This window comes from Ahaetulla prasina, chromosome 2 (genome assembly GCF_028640845.1).
Source record: "Ahaetulla prasina isolate Xishuangbanna chromosome 2, ASM2864084v1, whole genome shotgun sequence".
Taxonomy (NCBI): domain Eukaryota; kingdom Metazoa; phylum Chordata; class Lepidosauria; order Squamata; family Colubridae; genus Ahaetulla; species Ahaetulla prasina.
In genome coordinates this window covers 278,210,539-278,229,063 of record NC_080540.1, presented here as the reverse complement: position 1 = coordinate 278,229,063, position 18,525 = coordinate 278,210,539, and the positions used below count along the sequence as shown (strand labels likewise).

Below are 18,525 nucleotides of genomic sequence, written 5' to 3'. Positions count from 1 at the left end.
TTGCTTGCAATTGTTGCCTTTCAAGATTTGTTGTTGTTTAGATTTTTCAGTGTAGCCTACAGTTCTGGATTTTCTGATGGACTCAAGTCCAAACCAAAAGCAGATCTGATCCTGCTTAGCTTTTTTGGGGATAGGTCAAAATTTATTAGATGCTGCCATCTGTAGTTACATTTCGGGAAAAAATGTTATCCCACAGTAAGATAGTTTTTGACCTCTTAACAGGTTTACTCTTTGTATTTTGCAGTACAATATCACAGCGCAGTCGGATTCAGATTCTCATTTCCACTTTCAACTGGGTGGACTGAAGCCTGCTACAAACTATAAATTTAAAGTACGCTGTGCTGTCAGTCCCTTCTGGAAATGGAGTAGCTGGACAAAGAATATATCTGCTGAGACCACTGAATCTGGTGAGCATTCTGTTGTGGAGGAAAAGTTTAAGGGACATGAAACGGGGTGGGTTCTACTTACCTTTACTACCGGTTTGCAACGGGAGCGCGTGCATGTGCAGATCACCCATGATGAAGTTGGGATGGGTGGGCGGAACCTCCCACCAGTTTTACTACCGGTTCTATAGAACCGGACTGAACCAGGAGCAACCCACCATTGACATGGAACCTAGAGTGTTTTGTCATCTTCCCTGTCTGGTGTCCTCCAAGTACTTGCGCTACAACTTCCATTATCTCCAGCTAGCGCAGACAGAGGGTTGAAAGAGTGCAGGCCAATACATTGGGCAGGTACTAAATATCAAGGCATAGATAATCAGGAAAGAATTTAGTCAAAACCATTGTTCTGCAGAAGACGAAGAAAGTATATCTTGATTAAATTGCTATACATATATCCACTCAGTTACATTCGGCTATGTAATCTTGCCAAATATTACAGATCTGAGTGGGGGAGTGTTTTTTTTAAAGAATGAATGTTTTTATTGAAATTAACTTCAACTATTCCATGGCCATTTAACATAGTAAGCAGGTGATGACAGTCATGTATTTGTTCTGGAGAACCTCAAGCTGGACTACATAAATTCAGTAATTCTAGACATTGGCTACCCAATCTAGCCTATACAGGAAGTCCTTGAATTAAGACCACAATTGGGATGGAATTTCGGTTGCTAAGCAATGTGGTCGTTAAGCAAATCATCACATCACTGGGTCCGATTTTATGACCATTTTTTATTTATTTATTTATTTATTTATTTATTTATTATATTTGTATACCGCCCTTCTCCTGAAGGACTCATTTTACCATAGTCATTAAGCAAATCACATGTTGGTTAAGTGAATCACATGCTCGTTAAATGATTCCAGTTTCCCCAGTTGTCTTGGCTTCTTGGAAGCCAGCTGGGAAGCTTGCAAATTGTGATTATGTGACTGCAAGAAATTGCAACTGTTGTAAATGTGAGTTGGTTGCCAAGCATTCAGATTGTGAATATGTGACCGGAGGATTGGTGTGGAGATCATAACTTTTGAGGATGCGTTATGAGTCAAATTTTTTTCTATGGCCATCATAACTATCATTAAAGGACAGTTGTAAGCCGAGGACTATCTATCCTTCCGAATCTGATATTTCTTCTTCAAGCATCCGCTTATCAAATCTGCATGTTAGAAACACAAATGCCTTGCATATTTAAAATTATTACTGACATAAACTTCCCTGATAAGCAATGATCAGATGTGAGATAAAACAACAACAATCTCATAGAAAGTAGTGCAGAGACCATGAACAATTAAAAAGCAGATTTATTATAGAGACATATATATCTCTCATAAGCGTTCGCAAAAGGATTCTCTCAAGAAAGAGAGAGATAACATCTTACAGGTCGGAATATATGGTTTAAATACATTCAAACAATCAGCAAAGCAATTACAATGCCCCCCTCCTATCATTGTTTATCGGCCGTTACATAAGATTTTCGTACATAAGATTTACATAAGATTTCCTACTATTAAATGAACTTCGGTCAGCCTCAGTCAGCCTAACCCAACTCAGAATGTACTAACCAAGTTTATGGCTTTGTTTACTCATAAAAGGCATCATACATACTTCCTTATCTTCATGCCTTACACAGCTAATAGCTTAGGTTTAGCTTAGGTCATGAGAGGCATAGATATGGAGTCACCAAGGCTCTTATTCTTTACAGGAATAATTCTATTTCTTTCAATCCTGCCTTTCCTTTTTTATCCATTCTTATTGCTGTAAACCATCATGTATATCTTGTAGCATAATACATATGTCCTGTCTACTCAGTTTTTTTTCCCCCTGTTCTTCTATCTTCTTTTGCTGAGTTACTCGATAATAATAACAATACTTACAACAGTTACAACATACAGGTGGACATTTCATACAAGAGATAAGACATATGATAATGATAATAATGAGCATATAACAAACATAATAAACAGGTCTTTTAACCAGGTCCTTTAAGCAAGACTAGGCATCCAAGAGGTTAACAAATCCCATATTCCTTTGAGAGGCTGTACTTTCAGTCACATATATGATGTGTAGTGATATTATATAAAGCTTGTACCATCTCATCACTACATCCTGTAACATACCCCTCATGTAGTATAACCCTTTTGCCTCTATATACATTGTATATAGTATGTTTGAAGGCATACTCCACTGGATTTATAGGCCATTTTATAGGTCTTAAAGCTGTATATATAATTATATGTGGTTCTTTTACTGTCTTAGGTGGTTCCACACTTCCATAACCCTGCTCATCCATTGTATCCTTTGCATTATCCTAATATAGTTTTTACTCCAATCACCAGTTTCTTCTGGTTAGTCCATGTATTAGGCTTTTGTGGACTTCCAAACATAAATTGTGATAAATTGCACCTATTGGGTTTTATGGTGATTTTTGTTTCCTCGAATAGAAATTTTCCAAGGACTGGCACTCCAACAAAACATGTAGACATAGGGAGGCATGGCCAGCATTGCAACGAAACAGACGCGAACCCCGGCAGCTCTGGGGTGAGCGCCAAAAATCCCCTCGCTATGGGGGTCCGGAATGGACCATAGTTGCCCTGCAGGGGCAGCAAAGAAAGAAGGAGCTACTGGAGCGAACAGGGAATTTGCAAATTCCCTGCAGCTCCAGCTTTTTTCCTTTGACCCAGCGAGGTGGACCGCAGCCATTACAAGCTGCCAAAGTCAGGATGGCCACAAACATCATGCAGGAGGTTGAAGCAGTGAAATTGAACAAAGTATTGAAGCTGGGGGAGTGAACATCAACTCATGGAGAGGCATTTTAAAATTGATTTTTCCAATAAACCTTAAAAAACCTGAAATAGCGGCTAAATTGAAAAAGATTACTGATACAATTGGAATAAGAAACGGAAACAGTACCTAAAGACCTGACAAGAATTTGGTTTTTGAAAACTGAAGTCTAGAGCCTTAAACTAAAAGAGAAAAACAGAACTACTGATTAAAGCTGGAAACTTGGATAATCTGGAAGTTTTTAACAATTGATTAAAGACTAAAAACAGGGAAAAAGGAAAACGATTGAGGATTTAAAATTGGACTCTGATGGAATATTTCTGATTTCCTCTATCCCCTATGGACTTGGATTAAGGAAAATATTAAATTGAAACTATGTACTTCAAATGGGACAAATTTGAAAAAGAGAAAGTAAATTGAAACAAAACAAGGTGCGGCTCTAAACAAAGGAAACAAAATGGACAATTTCTAATTGTGGATTGAAATTGTGGATTATAGAGTGACATCTAAAGGCGTAAGAGAAACTACAAGCACATAGTCATTGTTTAACAGCTCCTATAACGGTGATAAGAAACGGTGAGAATTTTAAGGGAGATTTCTACTAACAAGCTGACTGACCTTCATAAGAATAGAAATCACAACTTCAAAGAATGAAGCAGAGAACAACTGAAACTAAGAAAAGTACACAAATGAATTTTAAGCAAAGACCACAAGAAATAACTATAAAACTGGAGGGGGAATAATGATTTGGAAAAAAAGAATAAGAGCTGCTTCTAGCGGTGACAGTGAATAAAGAATTTATGATGTTAAAATATAAATTTAAGGAATTACATAAAGGTTACCAGATATAAAGAAGGTGGAAGGAGGGAAAAGGGAGAACTAATAGAAATATAATACAAGTTAAGAAGATATTGAATTTTAAACAAATAATAATTGAATTGAAATAGTCTAAGATTAAAACTTCTAAGAGATGAGAATATGCAAGTATAAGCATGAAACTTTTTGAAATAAGAGAAATGTTTTCTCCTTTTCACTTCTGCTTTTCCATTATATTAAAGAAATGATGCTATTGAAACTGTAAAAATGAGCAGAATTTTATTGAAATATTTGAAGCAAGGGACTTTAAATGAAAATAAGAGGGGATTTAATATAGAGTAAGACTGGAATATTAAAGAGATGAGAATTTAATGTATAAGAGATTTTTTTTTATTATAGAGATGAGAACTATCTATAAGAGATTTTTTGAAATAATGATTGTTAAATGGTTTCACTTTGTTTTTTATTTTTTGCTATTGTTTTTCCTTTGATAAAAATAAGAATAATGATTTTTATGTTGAAAAATATAACTGGGAATATAGGGTTTGAATTCAGATAGGAAGGATAAGGAGGGGGGCAAAAAGGGGAAGCCTAGAATTGTTCAAAGATTTAAATTCAGGACAGAGGGTTAGATTGAACTTTATGTTAGAGATATGCAAATAATGAACTTAAAGAGGGGAAGGGAAATAGATTTGATAAACTATACAATGAGGGTGGTGGAAAATTGAATTGGGTTTGACTATGTACCTGACTGAAATTTTTGTTCAAAAAATATGATGTATGTGGTTTGTTTTAAAATAATAAAAAAAATTAAACAACAACAACAACAACAACAGGGAGACATTATATCAGAGACTGTAGTCTCTCCTTTTACACAAAAAGACAAACTATTGAGAGCTCCTTTCATTAGGTCCAGAAAAATATTTCCTTCCTTTTTAATTGGTTCTCTCACTTGTCTAATATACCTCATTGGTGTTTTGAGATATCCAGCACATCTACCAACAGCACATCTAAAACATAAGCTTGGAAGGAGCTTCCATTTCAATATATGGTAAAAATAGCTCTTCTTCTATACTCCTAAACTGGTGTATAAGTACCATAAGTATAAGAATTCCATTCTACTTGATAGTTCTTTGTACTGGGAAACTATTTCATATGTTCTATTGCACCTTAGGTATTTATCCAACGGTATACCATCATTGAAAGAGGATTTAATACAAAACTCAGCTTTAGTTGTATTTTCAATCAGTGTTACTGGTGTCTGCACCAGGTAATATTCCTGTTCAAATTCAGTATGGAAACACGGCTGCTGCCATGTTATAGGATAACTAGGCAATACAGCAAAAGTCCCCATTCCTACTTGCATATGTTGCATAATTCCCCACAAGGCAACAACCAGTACCACTGTAGACTTCATGTTCCTAGTGGACTAGGCCCCCTTAATAGAGTATACAATCAGACCACAAGCTTCTTAGCAGATTGTTGGGAACTTACATCCACCGGGTACAACAGCATCAGTTTACACCACTCTATTACTTCTTTTCTTAATACAATCAATAATACAAGAAAAATGGTAATCACCCCCAATCAAATATTTAACTCAACCGCCCAGTGTTCCATCCACTGGATTTCTGTCTCTGAAAAGTTAGTTCAAATGGATTTTATGTATCTTTTGATACTATTAGTCCATAAGGTGAGTCCACCGGTCCTTTAATTCTGGAATAGTGTATCCAGTCTTTTTCCTTTGTCCTCACAGCCGACTCAGTGGTTAACAGCACCTGGAATGGTCCTTCCCACACTGGCCATAATTTCTTTTCTTTTATTGATTTTATCAGGACCCAATCACCACTATTGTAGTCATGTCCTCGAAAATCAAGAGGTGGACTTTGAGCCAGTAGTCCTTAAATGAGAAAAACACTGGGACAGTCCCTGTATATTTTTTATAAGAAAGACATCTTTAAGCTCTATTCTAGGCATTCTCATACTCCCAGTATAGGGTAATCCAACATCATATCATATTTAAAAACATCCTTTCTAGAGATGGAAAAGAGATAAAGGCAAACAATTTGTCCAAATCAGTAACAGCCTGAGTCCCCTAATGAGTTCCCTCATGCACTCTTTCTATTATATTTCTCCTCAGTGATCAGTGGCTTGTTGACCAACTGCAATCCCTTCTCTGTTATCCATATACTATCTTATCTTCTTCACCCCTTCCTCAACCATTCGTTTTTCTTCATCATCTGTGAATACAGGCTTCACATCCCATTCTGAGACAGGTATTAAAACCATCACTTCTTCCCCAAGTTGTGCTGCTTCCTTTGCAGTTTCATCTGCCAATCTATTTCCCACAACCAGTTTTGAGGTTCTCTTTTTATGTGCCTTAATGCAGGGGTCTCCAACCTTGGTCCCTTTAAGACTTGTGGACTTCAACTTCCAGAGTTTCTCAGCCAGCTTTGCTTTAATGGGTATTATAGCCAACAGTTTAGGGCCTTCGGCTGCCTTTAATACAGCTTTTATGAGATCCACTTGCTTTAATTCCTTCCCTTTACTCGTTATCAACCCCTGTTCCATCCAAATTTTTCCAAATGTTTGTAAAATTCCATTAGCATACTTTGAATCAGTATAGATATTGCCTACTTCATTGGTTAACAATTTCAAGGCTTGTAATAAAACAAAAACATCACATGTTTGTACCGACCAATCAGATGACATCTGTCCTACTTCCAGAAGTTCAGCAATGTCTCCGTTAATTACTGCATATCCATTCATTCTCTTCCCATTCTCTACTTGGGAAGACCCATCAGTAATTAATACATACCGCCTTCTATAGGACTATCTTCCAAATCTTCTCGTACTTTTGTTTGCAAGTCAATAGCTTCCACACAATTATATTCCACACCATCCCATTCCTTTCTCTCCCCTGACAGGAATTCTGCTGGATTTAAATTCCTATCCGTTGAGAGAACCAGATTCTTTTTTTTATTTTTTTGGTCCCAACAGTATATACAATCATCAACATAAACAATAATTCATCATGAGAGAAAAAGTATATATAAGTAAAAGTATAAGTACAAGTATGCATATAATACTATAATGAAGAGAACAATAGGACAGGAACGGTAAAATAACCTCTTATTTCAAAAGCCTAGCATTGGTGAGCTTTCTGCATTAGGATTGATCTCACCTGATGTGGATTGCTCACCACCAGTGCCCCACCAAAGGTTAATTTTTCTACTCTCCTCCACCAAAAGTGTAGTGGCAGCTACAGCTTGTATGCACAAAAGCCAACTATGCACCACAGGCTCCATCAATTTTGACAAAAATGCTGCAGGTTTCTTTTTCCCAGCCCATGTCTCACCCAACACCCCTTTAGCAATACCATCCTCCACTGCTACAAACAAGTGGAAGAGTTTAATTCAGGCAAGCTCAACATTGGAGCTTGTATCATAGCTTTCTTTAACATCTCTTTATTTATTTTTTATTATTTTTATTAATTGCATTTGTATACCGCCCTTCTCCCGAAGGATTCAGGGTGGTTAACAGCCAATTTAAAAGATACAATAAATATACAATAAAAACAAAACTAAAATTTATATAAATAGTGGCCAAAATTAAAAACTAAGTAACATAAAACTAAAACCCCATTTAAAATTACTTAATCAGGCTAGCCCAGCTCGATGGAATAAAAGAGTCTTCAATTCATGGCGGAAAGTCCGAAGGTCGGGGAGTTGGCGAAGCCCCGGAGGCAGCTTGTTCCAGAGGGCAGGAGCCCCCACAGAGAAGGCCCTACCCCTGGGGATCGCCAGACGACATTGTTTCACCGACGGTACCCCCAAGGAGGCCCTCCCTGTGGGAGTGCACAGGTCGTGGGAGACTGTTTGTGGCAGTAGGCGGTCCCGTAAATAGCCCAGTCCTAAGCCATGGAGCGCTTTAAAGATGGTAATCAACACCTTGAATTGCACCTGAAAGACCACCAGGAGCCAGTGCAGCCTGCGCAGGATAGGTGTTATATGGGAGCCATGAGGTGCTCCCTCTATAACCCGCGCGGCCGCATTCTGGACCAGTTGGAGCTTCCGGGTGCTCTTCAAGGGGAGCCCCATGTAGAGAGCATTGCAGTAGTCCAGGCGAGATGTAACGAGGGCATGGGTGACTGTGCGCAGCGCAACCCAGTCCAGAAAGGGACGCAACTGGCAGATCAGGCGGACCTGATAAAAGTTCTTGTTTATCCATATCGCCTTCCTTCCAAACAACCTCCCATTCTCTTCTTCCAGTGATTTCTCATACAGGACTTCAACTTTTCTTTTTTTCTCTCGCTCTCTACTTTTTCTTTTTACTTTATTTACATATCATCAATAAATACATAATTCTTAAGGGGAGTCACATATCTATCACAAGTCAGCTACACTATTCCCTCAAGCTTCAAAGAAATGCAAAGCTTGATTTAAGACATATAATTCACAAGTCTGTATGGGCTAACTTACAGGTAGCTTCCTAGCTAGCCAAACCAAAAATCTATCTCTTCCTTCTACTACTTTATCTTCCTATCCACAAACAAAGTAATCCTCTTTCAAGGGAACATCCATTAGCATTTTAAAGAAATATGCCCGCCAGTAGTTTGTTTCCTTCCCACCTCTGGGTTACAGAAAAAATTATTTATTTATTTATTTATTATTCAAATTTGTATACCGCCCTATCTCCCAAAGGACTCATCCATCCCCTTATCTGGGTAACACTAGGCTGAAGTACCTGTAGCATTATTATCCATTCACCAGGCTATTCAATAATCAGGTTATTCTAGCAATCTCCTTAGCATTCAAAATGCACAAACATAAAAACGTTAAAGAGGGTGATAAAAAGAACACCTTTAAAAATGAAAAAAAAACACCTAAATGAGGTATTTTGGGTCTCTGATTTGAAAAATATTTGGCTCGAACTTTAATGTCACTTCTCTGTTATATAAGTTTATTTAAACACCTCAAACATTTCAAATGTAAATAAAACCAAAATCACAATTCAGAACAGGACAGAAAATATATATCTGCATAGCTGCCATATGCAGTCAAAAGCAATGCTACAGGAGCAAGTCACCCATTTGCCCCACCTCTCTCTCTCTCTCTCTCTCTCTCTCTCTCTCTCTCTCTCTCTCTCTCTCTCTCTCACGGAATCGGCAAAGAAAAACAAATGTGTAAAAGGGAAAACAAACCGCACCCCCCCCTTCCTACTTCTTTCCTCCAAGGTAAAAAGAAGGGGGAAATACCGGGAGGAAAAATACTGCTCCTTTCTCCATTCAACATCACAAATAACTCTTTCCAACTCATCAACATCTACCACTGTTTTCTCACAATAACAACAACAACAAACCCTTGCCACGTACTGTCAGCACACAGGCATTCACAAGTTCCAGGATCACCTTATCACTCCTGTGTAAGGGCTTCTCACACACACTCACATCAGTGGTGGGTTTCAAAAATTTTTACTACTGGTTCTGTGGGTGTGACTTCGTGGGCATGGCATGGCTGGGTGGGTGTGGCAGGGGAAGGATACTGTAAAATCTCCATTTCCACCCCACTCCAGGAGTAGGTTACTGCAAAATCCCCATTTCCTCCCGATCAGCTGGGACTTGGGAGACAGAGAATAGATGGGAGCGGGGCCAGTCAGAATTTTTACTACCGGTTCTCCGAATTACTGAAAATTTCCACTACTGGTTCTCCAGAACTGGTCAGAACCCCACCTCTGACTCACATTCATCCTGCAATGAGACTATTTATGTTTATTATTAAAGGGTCTCATCTTCCTGGCAGGTCAGGACATTATTACACACATAACACTATCACGCATACATGACATTAAACAACATTAAACAACAACATTTGCAGACCTGGACTAAAACCTGGGGAGGTTTTATCCTTTCAAATGTTCCTTTTGTTTCAGTCCTTGGCATCTTATAGCTCATTCTTCAATCGGTGGGAAACTTTAGGACATGGTTTTTAATCAAAAATGTGATTTTGGGCCCTACTACTGCCCATTTCCCACAGCTCCAAGCTCAAGCCAAAAAGTTTACTTAATTTGTTGCCACACACATATCACTATTACTTCAAGTATAAATATGCATCCATATGCAATATGTTACCCCTGTTGATCTATCCCCCTAAGCACAGGACTTCCTGTCCCTGCCCTAGGGATGTTCTATCTCTTCAAACCTATCTTCATCACATTTTCATATAATATTTTTACAGTTCTGGGGGGAATAGATCAAACCACTGAACATGGAACCATGGTTCTACATACAACAGCGGCATTGATAACTTCTTTTTTTCAGCACCCTTTTCAAAGCATTTATCCAATAAGAGTCCGATTCCCCAAATTTACTCCATCTATAGTTGGCTGTATTAAAATAAACTTCGTCCAAGTTCTTGTGCAGTATTCAGTCATGGATACTTTATCTAACTTCTTTGTGTACATACTCAGCCAATCCTCCCTCCATTGTGCTAATAGCTCCCCCAGTGGAGAAAGGAGAATAGAGGGTATTTCACTACTGGTAGTATTTCACAGTCATGCACAAGAATTGAATGAAAATTGTTTAATTGTTAAAATTCAATAAAATTTATATTTAAAAAAAAAGAAAAAAGAAAAATAGGGACTACCTTTGGTAGGAAAGGTAACAGTGCTCCATGCGCCTTGAATATTTAGTCATGCCGGCCACATGACTACAGAGATGTCTTCAGACAGTGTTGGCTTTTCGGCTTAGAAACGGAGATGAGCACTGCCCCCTAGAACTGGAAACGACCAGCACACATATGCGGGGGAATCTTTATCTTTATCTTATTCTTATTTCAAGAATAGCCATCAGCTCTTTTACAAAGACAATTAAAGTAAGGAAAAAATGGTTATCGGGATGAAAATTTTGTAAGCACTATCAAAGAATGCAGGTGTCTATTTTAAGGTGTTTGTGACTTGTAAAAGTGTAGAAGATCCTATTAATATAACAGTGTATTTATATAATTATACTTTTTCCATTTGTTCATCAAGCCTACTTCCATCTTGTTTTATATGCTTTAATTTTCAGCTCCATCAGGATTGCTTGATGTCTGGAGACATATTAACTCAGGCTTGGAGCAACGTAACGTAACTGTATACTGGAGGGTAAGTCTGGCCATACGTATACAACTGATAAGACATATAGAAATGTATATAAATGGATACTCATCTCACTATTCTTATGCTAAATAGAGAAGGATAACAAGAATTATAGGAAACAAGCAATCAATAAAATAATAGACTAAAATGTACAACAGATGGTCCATAAATATTGACTTCCTCCAGCCATCTTGGATTTAGTCATTTATGGCTTCTACACAATGCTTTTTAGAAAGACAAAGAATGGTATCTGCCTTGGTTACAGGCAACATTCCATAGTAATGATAAAGGCCTAGTGATCATAGAAAAGTACACACAGGATGGTAAAATTATAAGAAAATATTCTGCTTTTCACAAAATTAAATAGAATAGAATAGAATAAAATAGAATAGAATAGAATAGAATAGAATAGAATAGAATAGAATAGAATAGAATAGAATTTTATTGGCCAAGTGTGATTGGACACACAAGGAATTTGTCTTGGTGCATATGCTCTCAGTGTACATAAAAGAAAAGATATGTTCATCAAGGTACAACATTTACAACACAATTGATGATCAATATATCAATATAAATCATAAGGATTTCCAGCAACAAGTTATAGTCATACAGTCATAAGTGGAAAGAGATTGGTGATGGGAACTATGAGACGATTAATAGTAGTGCAGATTCAGTACATAGTTTGACAGTGTTGATGGAATTATTTGTTTAGCAGAGTGATGGCCTTCGGGAAAAAACTGTTCTTGTGTCTAGTTGTTCTGGTGTGCAGTGCTCTATAGCGTCGTTTTGAGGGTAGGAGTTGAAACAGTTTATGTCCAGGATGCGAGGGGTCTGTAAATATTTTCACGGCCCTCTTCTTGATTCGTGCAGTATACAGGTCCTCAATGGAAGGGAGGTTGGTAGCAATTATTTTTTTATGAGGCAGCAATAATATTTGTAAAGTAGAATTATATGGAATATTGTACAACAACCTTTGCACACTATCGAATGGCATTTCTTTGGTTGTGAGATTTTTTTTCTACAGTAAATTACTGTGTGATAGATTCTGCAAAATGGAAGAGCAGCATTTTCATTTTTAATGGATTGATCCCTCACATCAAGGATATCTACTGAGGGTGTTAAGTCTTTTCTATTAAAAGAATATAAGAGAATGAGAAAACAGTTTTCTCTGCCATGAACGTGTCCAACAGAATCATGTATAGTTTACCTACTTGCTTGATGTACCACATAGCTTACTCTGTAATCCGCACACAATAAATACAATAAATAAATCAGAGTCCGTGCAAGGTGCATGAAAGAATATCATCAAATTCAGGGGTGGGATTCTACCGGTTTGGACTAGTTCGGGTGAACTGGTAGTTCTGGCAATCAACTGGGAGCGAACCAGTTCGCTCCAACGATCAGGTGGGCCCATGCACGATCAGGTGGGCCCCTGCGCTTTACTGACCTATATCTGAGAAGATATATTAACTCAGGCTTGGAGCAACGTAACGTAACTGTATACTGGAGGGTAAGTCTGGCCATACGTATACAACTGATAAGACATATAGAAATGTATATAAGTGGATACTCATCTCACTATTCTTACTGGTAAGACAGTTTGTTATTAACAGCAGCTGCTTGCAATTACTGCAGGTTCAAGTCCCACCAGGCCCAAGGTTGACTCAGCCTTCCATCCTTTATAAGGTAGGTAAAATGAGGACCCAGATTGTTGGGGGCAATAAGTTGACTTTGTACATAATATACAAATGGATGAAGACTATTGCTTGACATAGTGTAAGCCGCCCTGAGTCTTCGGAGAAGGGCGGGATATAAATGCAAATAAAATAAAAAATAAATAAAATAAAGAATTATAGGAAACAAGCAATCAATAAGATAATAGACTAAAAATATACAACAGATGGTCCATAAATATTGACTTCCTCCAGCCATCTTGGATTTAGTCATTTATGGCTTCTACACAATGCTTTTTAGAAAGACAAAGAATGGTATCTGCCTTGGTTACAGGCAACATTCCATAGTAATGATAAAGGCCTAGTGGTCATAGAAAAGTACACACAGGATGGTAGGATGAGTTGCATGGCAGGATGAGTCGCATGGCAGAGCGGATTGTCGCGCCTCAGCTGTGCTGAGCGTGCGATCACCGAACCAGTTGTTAAACCAGCAGGATCCCATCACTGATCAAATTCTGCTCTCTTCATAGACCCAAGTCTTGAATACAAGGATGTCTGCATTCTATAAGCTATTGTAGGAGAGATCTGGCTTAATGTTGCTTATTGCTCATAAAGTAAGAAAACTGATAACATCTGTAATGAAAAACAATTTGAAACTATTCTAGAAAGATGCATTGATGAGAAATGTTTTTTTGAGAGAATTTTGGTTTCCTGCCCATAGGAATCCTCAGATTTTCGTGCTAATGGGAAGATCCAAAAATATCACCTATCCTGGGAAAATTTAGAGGACCCTTCGGTGCAGCATCACAATCACTCAGTTTCTGCACCACAGAACTGCACAAAAATTTCTCTTGGCAACCGTTCATACAAAATCCTTGTTTGGGCACAGAACAGAGCAGCTACATCCTCTCCCTCTGTGATCATCATCCCAGCAACTGATAAAAATGGTGTGTTCATTTAAACACGTTACTCCAATGAATCCTCTTTTCCTGAACCAGAAAGTAATGTGAAATATCACAACCCCAGAGGGGTGTGTTTTTTTTTTTTGTTAATTTCCATGATTACATAGTAAGATTCTCCTCCTATTGTATTAATTACTCATTTATTTATTTAATTTATACCCTGCCTTTATTATTTTTATAAATAAGATGACAAATATATCTTATGTTCCTTCTTCCTCTTATTTTCCCCATAACAACAACCTTCTGAGGTGAGTTGGGCTGAAGAGAAAATGGCTGGCCCAAAGTCACCCAATTGGCTTTCATGGTAAAAACTGGACGTGAACTCATAGTCTTTTGTTTTTTAGCCCAGTACCTTAGCCATTAGACCAAACTGGCTTTCTTATCAAATGTATGACCTTTGGTTTGACTGAATGTTTGGGATTCCAGCCTATATATGTCAATTTATACTCTGCTGCTCCTTGGATATGATATTATTTTTAATCCATTGCATTGCAGCGTAAAATGTTTGAGTGGTGCGGTGGCCTAGAGGTGGAGCTCTCGCCTCACAATCAGGAGGCTGAGTGCTCGATCCTAGGTTGAGGCAGATATTTCTCTCTCTGGCCATACTGAGAATATATCTGCTGAACAAAACTCTGCATTGGTGACAGGAAGGGCATCCGGCCATTAAAACACCCTGCTACCTCCATTCAGTTGCCCAGACTCCACCCCGCAAGGGATTATGGGGTCATTAAATGATGATCATGATGGTGATTGGAGTGCAAAATGTTTAGCGATTTGCTTACTGGTTATATCATGCATTTAAAACATTTATACATGTAAGTTTTATTTTAAAACTCTGTATTGTTCATTTCATTTTCCACAAACCCAGAGAAGTTCCAGGGTATGTGCTACAGAATTGACAGTATAATCCTATCAAAAAATAAATCCCATTTAATTTCCTAGGATATATTTCCATATGAATGGGGGATGGGCTTTTCACTCAGATTCCCCTGAATAAAAAAACACTGAAAGTTACAACATGGTTTGTTTGATTGAATTCTTAAAACAAACAGGCAAGCAGCACATCGTGAAATGTGAAAGTCTTTTCTCTGTCAGCAGCAAACAAAACAACTGATTTTACTGTTTTATTTATTACATGTATATCTAGGGTTTGTTCTTGGTTACACTTAATTACAGTTCAAATATGCCAGGCAGACTTTTTTTTCTGGAATGTCTCCATAACATCGAATGCATGTTCACCAAAGGTTGACAAATATTGTTGGAGGATCAGCAGAACATTTACATTTTTTGTATAGGTCTCTTCAAAAAGCTGTGTGAAAGAAAGATAAATTTTATGAACGCCATTTAAGGATTTTGATACTGATGCCTCACAATTGTTGCCTTTTTTAAGGTAAAGCGCTTTATAGCGAAGAGACCACAGACAAAAATGAAGAACATAAAATTTATATTTCTTGGAAGCGTCAAAGCAAGTTCAGTCAGTATGTTGTTGACTGGTGCAACCAGCCCAGAGATACTTCGTGTGATTTTCAGTGGAAAAAGTATGGAGGAACCAAGTCCAGTGATCTCATTACATCTGGTGAGAAAAATTTAAATTCGTTAGTGAATAATTCCAGAAGAGATCATTGTTGTCTGGTTGTTAAATGTTACTGTAACAATGAATTCTTCTTGAGTGATTTTATGGACAAATCTGTATAGCTTCCTTGGGTGCAATATAGAAACAATTAGCCCTTGTTTCCTTCTTGAATATTTTTACTTTTCAGTTACAGTGAGGTTTTCCTATCCAAGAACTAGCCAGGACTGACCCATTTCATGAAACCAATGTAATATTTGCAAGGGTACCGATCAATCCATCAAATCTTTGTTATGGTCACAGACCAGCATAAGAAGATGCAACACAAAATTAATTTTAATAACAAAAACTATAACACACACAAAGTTTTTTAAAAAAGTTTAATTGTGAAAGGTGCAAGGATATTGCTACTTCTTCTAGCTTGGTTGTTCTGACACACAAGTCTGCAAATTAGTGTCTCAAATGAGGAAGAGGAGGAGAAGATGTCCTTTGAAAACTGGATGGTAGGACTGTGGTACAGTCTATCATGCTCATTTCCTCAGGAAGGGCTGTTGCCAAAAAGATCCTTAATGGAAGGTAGACTATTCCCTCAGGACTACATTATGGGCATATAGGTTCTTCTTCCACACAATGGATATTCCACAAGGTTAACAGAAGTACTGTATTTTACTTTTTCAGTGTGAATTTACTTTCTATCGCTCTTCAGCTTTTGTAATTAACCACACCGGCAGCCATTTTGTGCTAGTTTTTCATCTCATGACAACTACATGTGGGGTAAAGCCCATGACACTTCAAAAGAAAAATGAAATCAAAGGCTGCATATAGTTCCTACAAGTCAATATATCCCAACTTTCCCAAACATCATCACTAGCTTCCACTTGTAATCGTACATTTTATACTCCTAACTCTTTTGTTCTTTACGGTATATTTCTTGAAATGTATTTTAGATGCCTTCAAACCTGGGGTAAGATACACTTTTAATGTGTATGGAATACAAGGCGATAGAAGTTATTTATTGGAAAAGAAGGCCAAATATCTTGAAGAAATGGGTAAGTTATGCTAAAATTGTATATGTTAAATTGGACTATGACTGCAATTTGTTATGCACATGTATAGCACACAGCCTCTATGTCAGTGCGGAATTCGCTGTACATCTCAGTTTTGTTGTACTGTGATCTGTGTTCAGCATTTATTCTGTAACTTGTCTCATTGCAAAAATGGAGCACTGAAGAGCTGTGGGTAACGTGTTTCCCCTTTGGGAATTCTTGTTTGCTTCCCGGTTCCTGAGCTTCATCAAGCACAGGATTTATTCACAGATTCTTAAAAAGGAAATACGATTGAACTGTTCTTTAGGTCTTTATTCTCAGTATCAGCCCAGATTAATTTTTTGCATAAAGAAAGCCAGATGCGCACCATTCTTAAAAATACATTTCAGGGTTGATCTTGACTGTCTATTGTAAATGTTTACAGTGCTTCTAACTGCCCATCTAGACCAGGTGGTAGGAGTATGATAAAAGTCTTATTCTTCCTCTTCTTCTTACCAATGGGGTAACTGGCTGCAAAATATCAGGATGCTGCTTGGATTTCTAAAGGAGTTGTATCATGGATGGGTACTAAAGGCATGTTAGCAGGGTGCTAACATGCCTTTTCTTGTATTAACCAACACTATGTTAATTCCCATTGTTTGGAGTTTGGTTGATCCAGGACTATCTGTCTCCACCATTCATCCCAGACAATTTCCTGTTCCAGGTGCCTGTCTATAGGCATTGCCCATAACTTTTTCTTTTTCTTCCCAATTTCACCCATAGTTTGCACAAATGGTTAGAAGTGTCAGGAACTGGGTTCGTTTCACACCATCATTTTATTTATTTTTATTTTTATTTATTTATTTATTTATTTATTTATTTATTTATTTATTTATTTATTTATTTATTTATTTATTTATTATTTATAATTTAATTTCTATACCGCCCTTCTCCCGAAGGACTCAGGGTGGTTTACAGCCATATTTAAAAACACAGAATACAAACAGCAAATTTAAAACAGAATTAAAACCAAATATTTAATAGGCCGAATCAAACTAAAACGGTCGTAGACCGACATAAAACCCATTTAAAAATTTCAATTTAAAATTACGCTTAGGCCAGTCCCGCACGATGAAATAATAAGGTCTTAAGTTCCCATTTGAAGGTCCGGAGGTCGGGGAGTTGGCGCAACCCCAGAGGCAGCTCATTCCAAAGGGCCGGTGCCGCCACAGAGAAGGCTGTCCCCCTGGGGGCCACCAACCAACATTGTTTGGTCGACGGCACCCTGAGAAGGCCCACCCTGTGGGAGTGCACAGGTCGTTGGGAGGCTATCGGTGGCAGAAGGCGGTCTCGTAAATAGCCCGGTCCTAAGCCATGAAGCGCTTTAAAGGTGATGACCAACACCTTGAATTGCACCCGGAAGGTGCAATTATCATTGTACTATCTTTGCAGCTGTCCATGTGAAGATCTCTAGTACAGGAGATTTGGCATTTTTACCCCATTACTAATGTTCAGATTTGTTTTATAAACACCGCATGTATTGAAGATGTAGAAAGTCGGGGAAAGCATTAGCAGTTCATTTTACTTTATTATTACATGGAAGTTGGGATTGTGTTTTGGTGTGGAATCTGAGATGGATAGATTTTTTTTGCTGCAAAATATGCAGACTCTTAGGGCAGAGCACTGTCTGAACAGGCATAGTGCAGTCTTGCAGGGAAACTCTGCCCACAGCCCAGAGTTTGATCCTGCTGGAGCTCAAAATTGACTCAGCCTTCTATCCACTCCGAGGTCAGTAAAATGAAGATTCAGATTGTTGGAGGCAATATGCAAATGATGCTTACACTATAAACTGCCCAGAGAGTGCTGTTATGGGCACTATGGGACAGTATTGATTTAGGGCAGTATTTTTCAACCTTAGCATCTTTATTGGCTGGGGAATTCTGGGAATTGAAGTTCGCGTATCTTAAAGATGCCAAATTTGAAAAACACCGATTGGGGTGTTTCCTGCCTGTTTTCTTCCTGCTGGGTTGACAAATATAAAAATGCCCCATGACTCTAAAAGAAAATTCATAATAGGTTTAAATCCCCTCTTAGAAGGAAAACATTGAGGTCTTCCAGCCATT

General features: G+C 37.9%; 1 protein-coding gene across 7 annotated transcripts in view; it reads left to right on the top strand.

Annotated features, from left to right (window-relative positions):
- Positions 1-18,525, top strand: part of OSMR (oncostatin M receptor) — a 68,112-nt gene that overhangs the window by 36,660 nt on the left and 12,927 nt on the right. For all 7 annotated transcript variants that reach the window (XM_058170677.1, XM_058170670.1, XM_058170676.1 and 4 more), the window contains 5 exons: positions 245-407; positions 11,102-11,178; positions 13,567-13,792; positions 15,198-15,383; positions 16,325-16,426. In XM_058170677.1, coding sequence (XP_058026660.1) covers positions 245-407; positions 11,102-11,178; positions 13,567-13,792; positions 15,198-15,383; positions 16,325-16,426 — 754 coding nt within the window. The remainder of the gene's footprint in view (positions 1-244; positions 408-11,101; positions 11,179-13,566; positions 13,793-15,197; positions 15,384-16,324; positions 16,427-18,525) is intronic.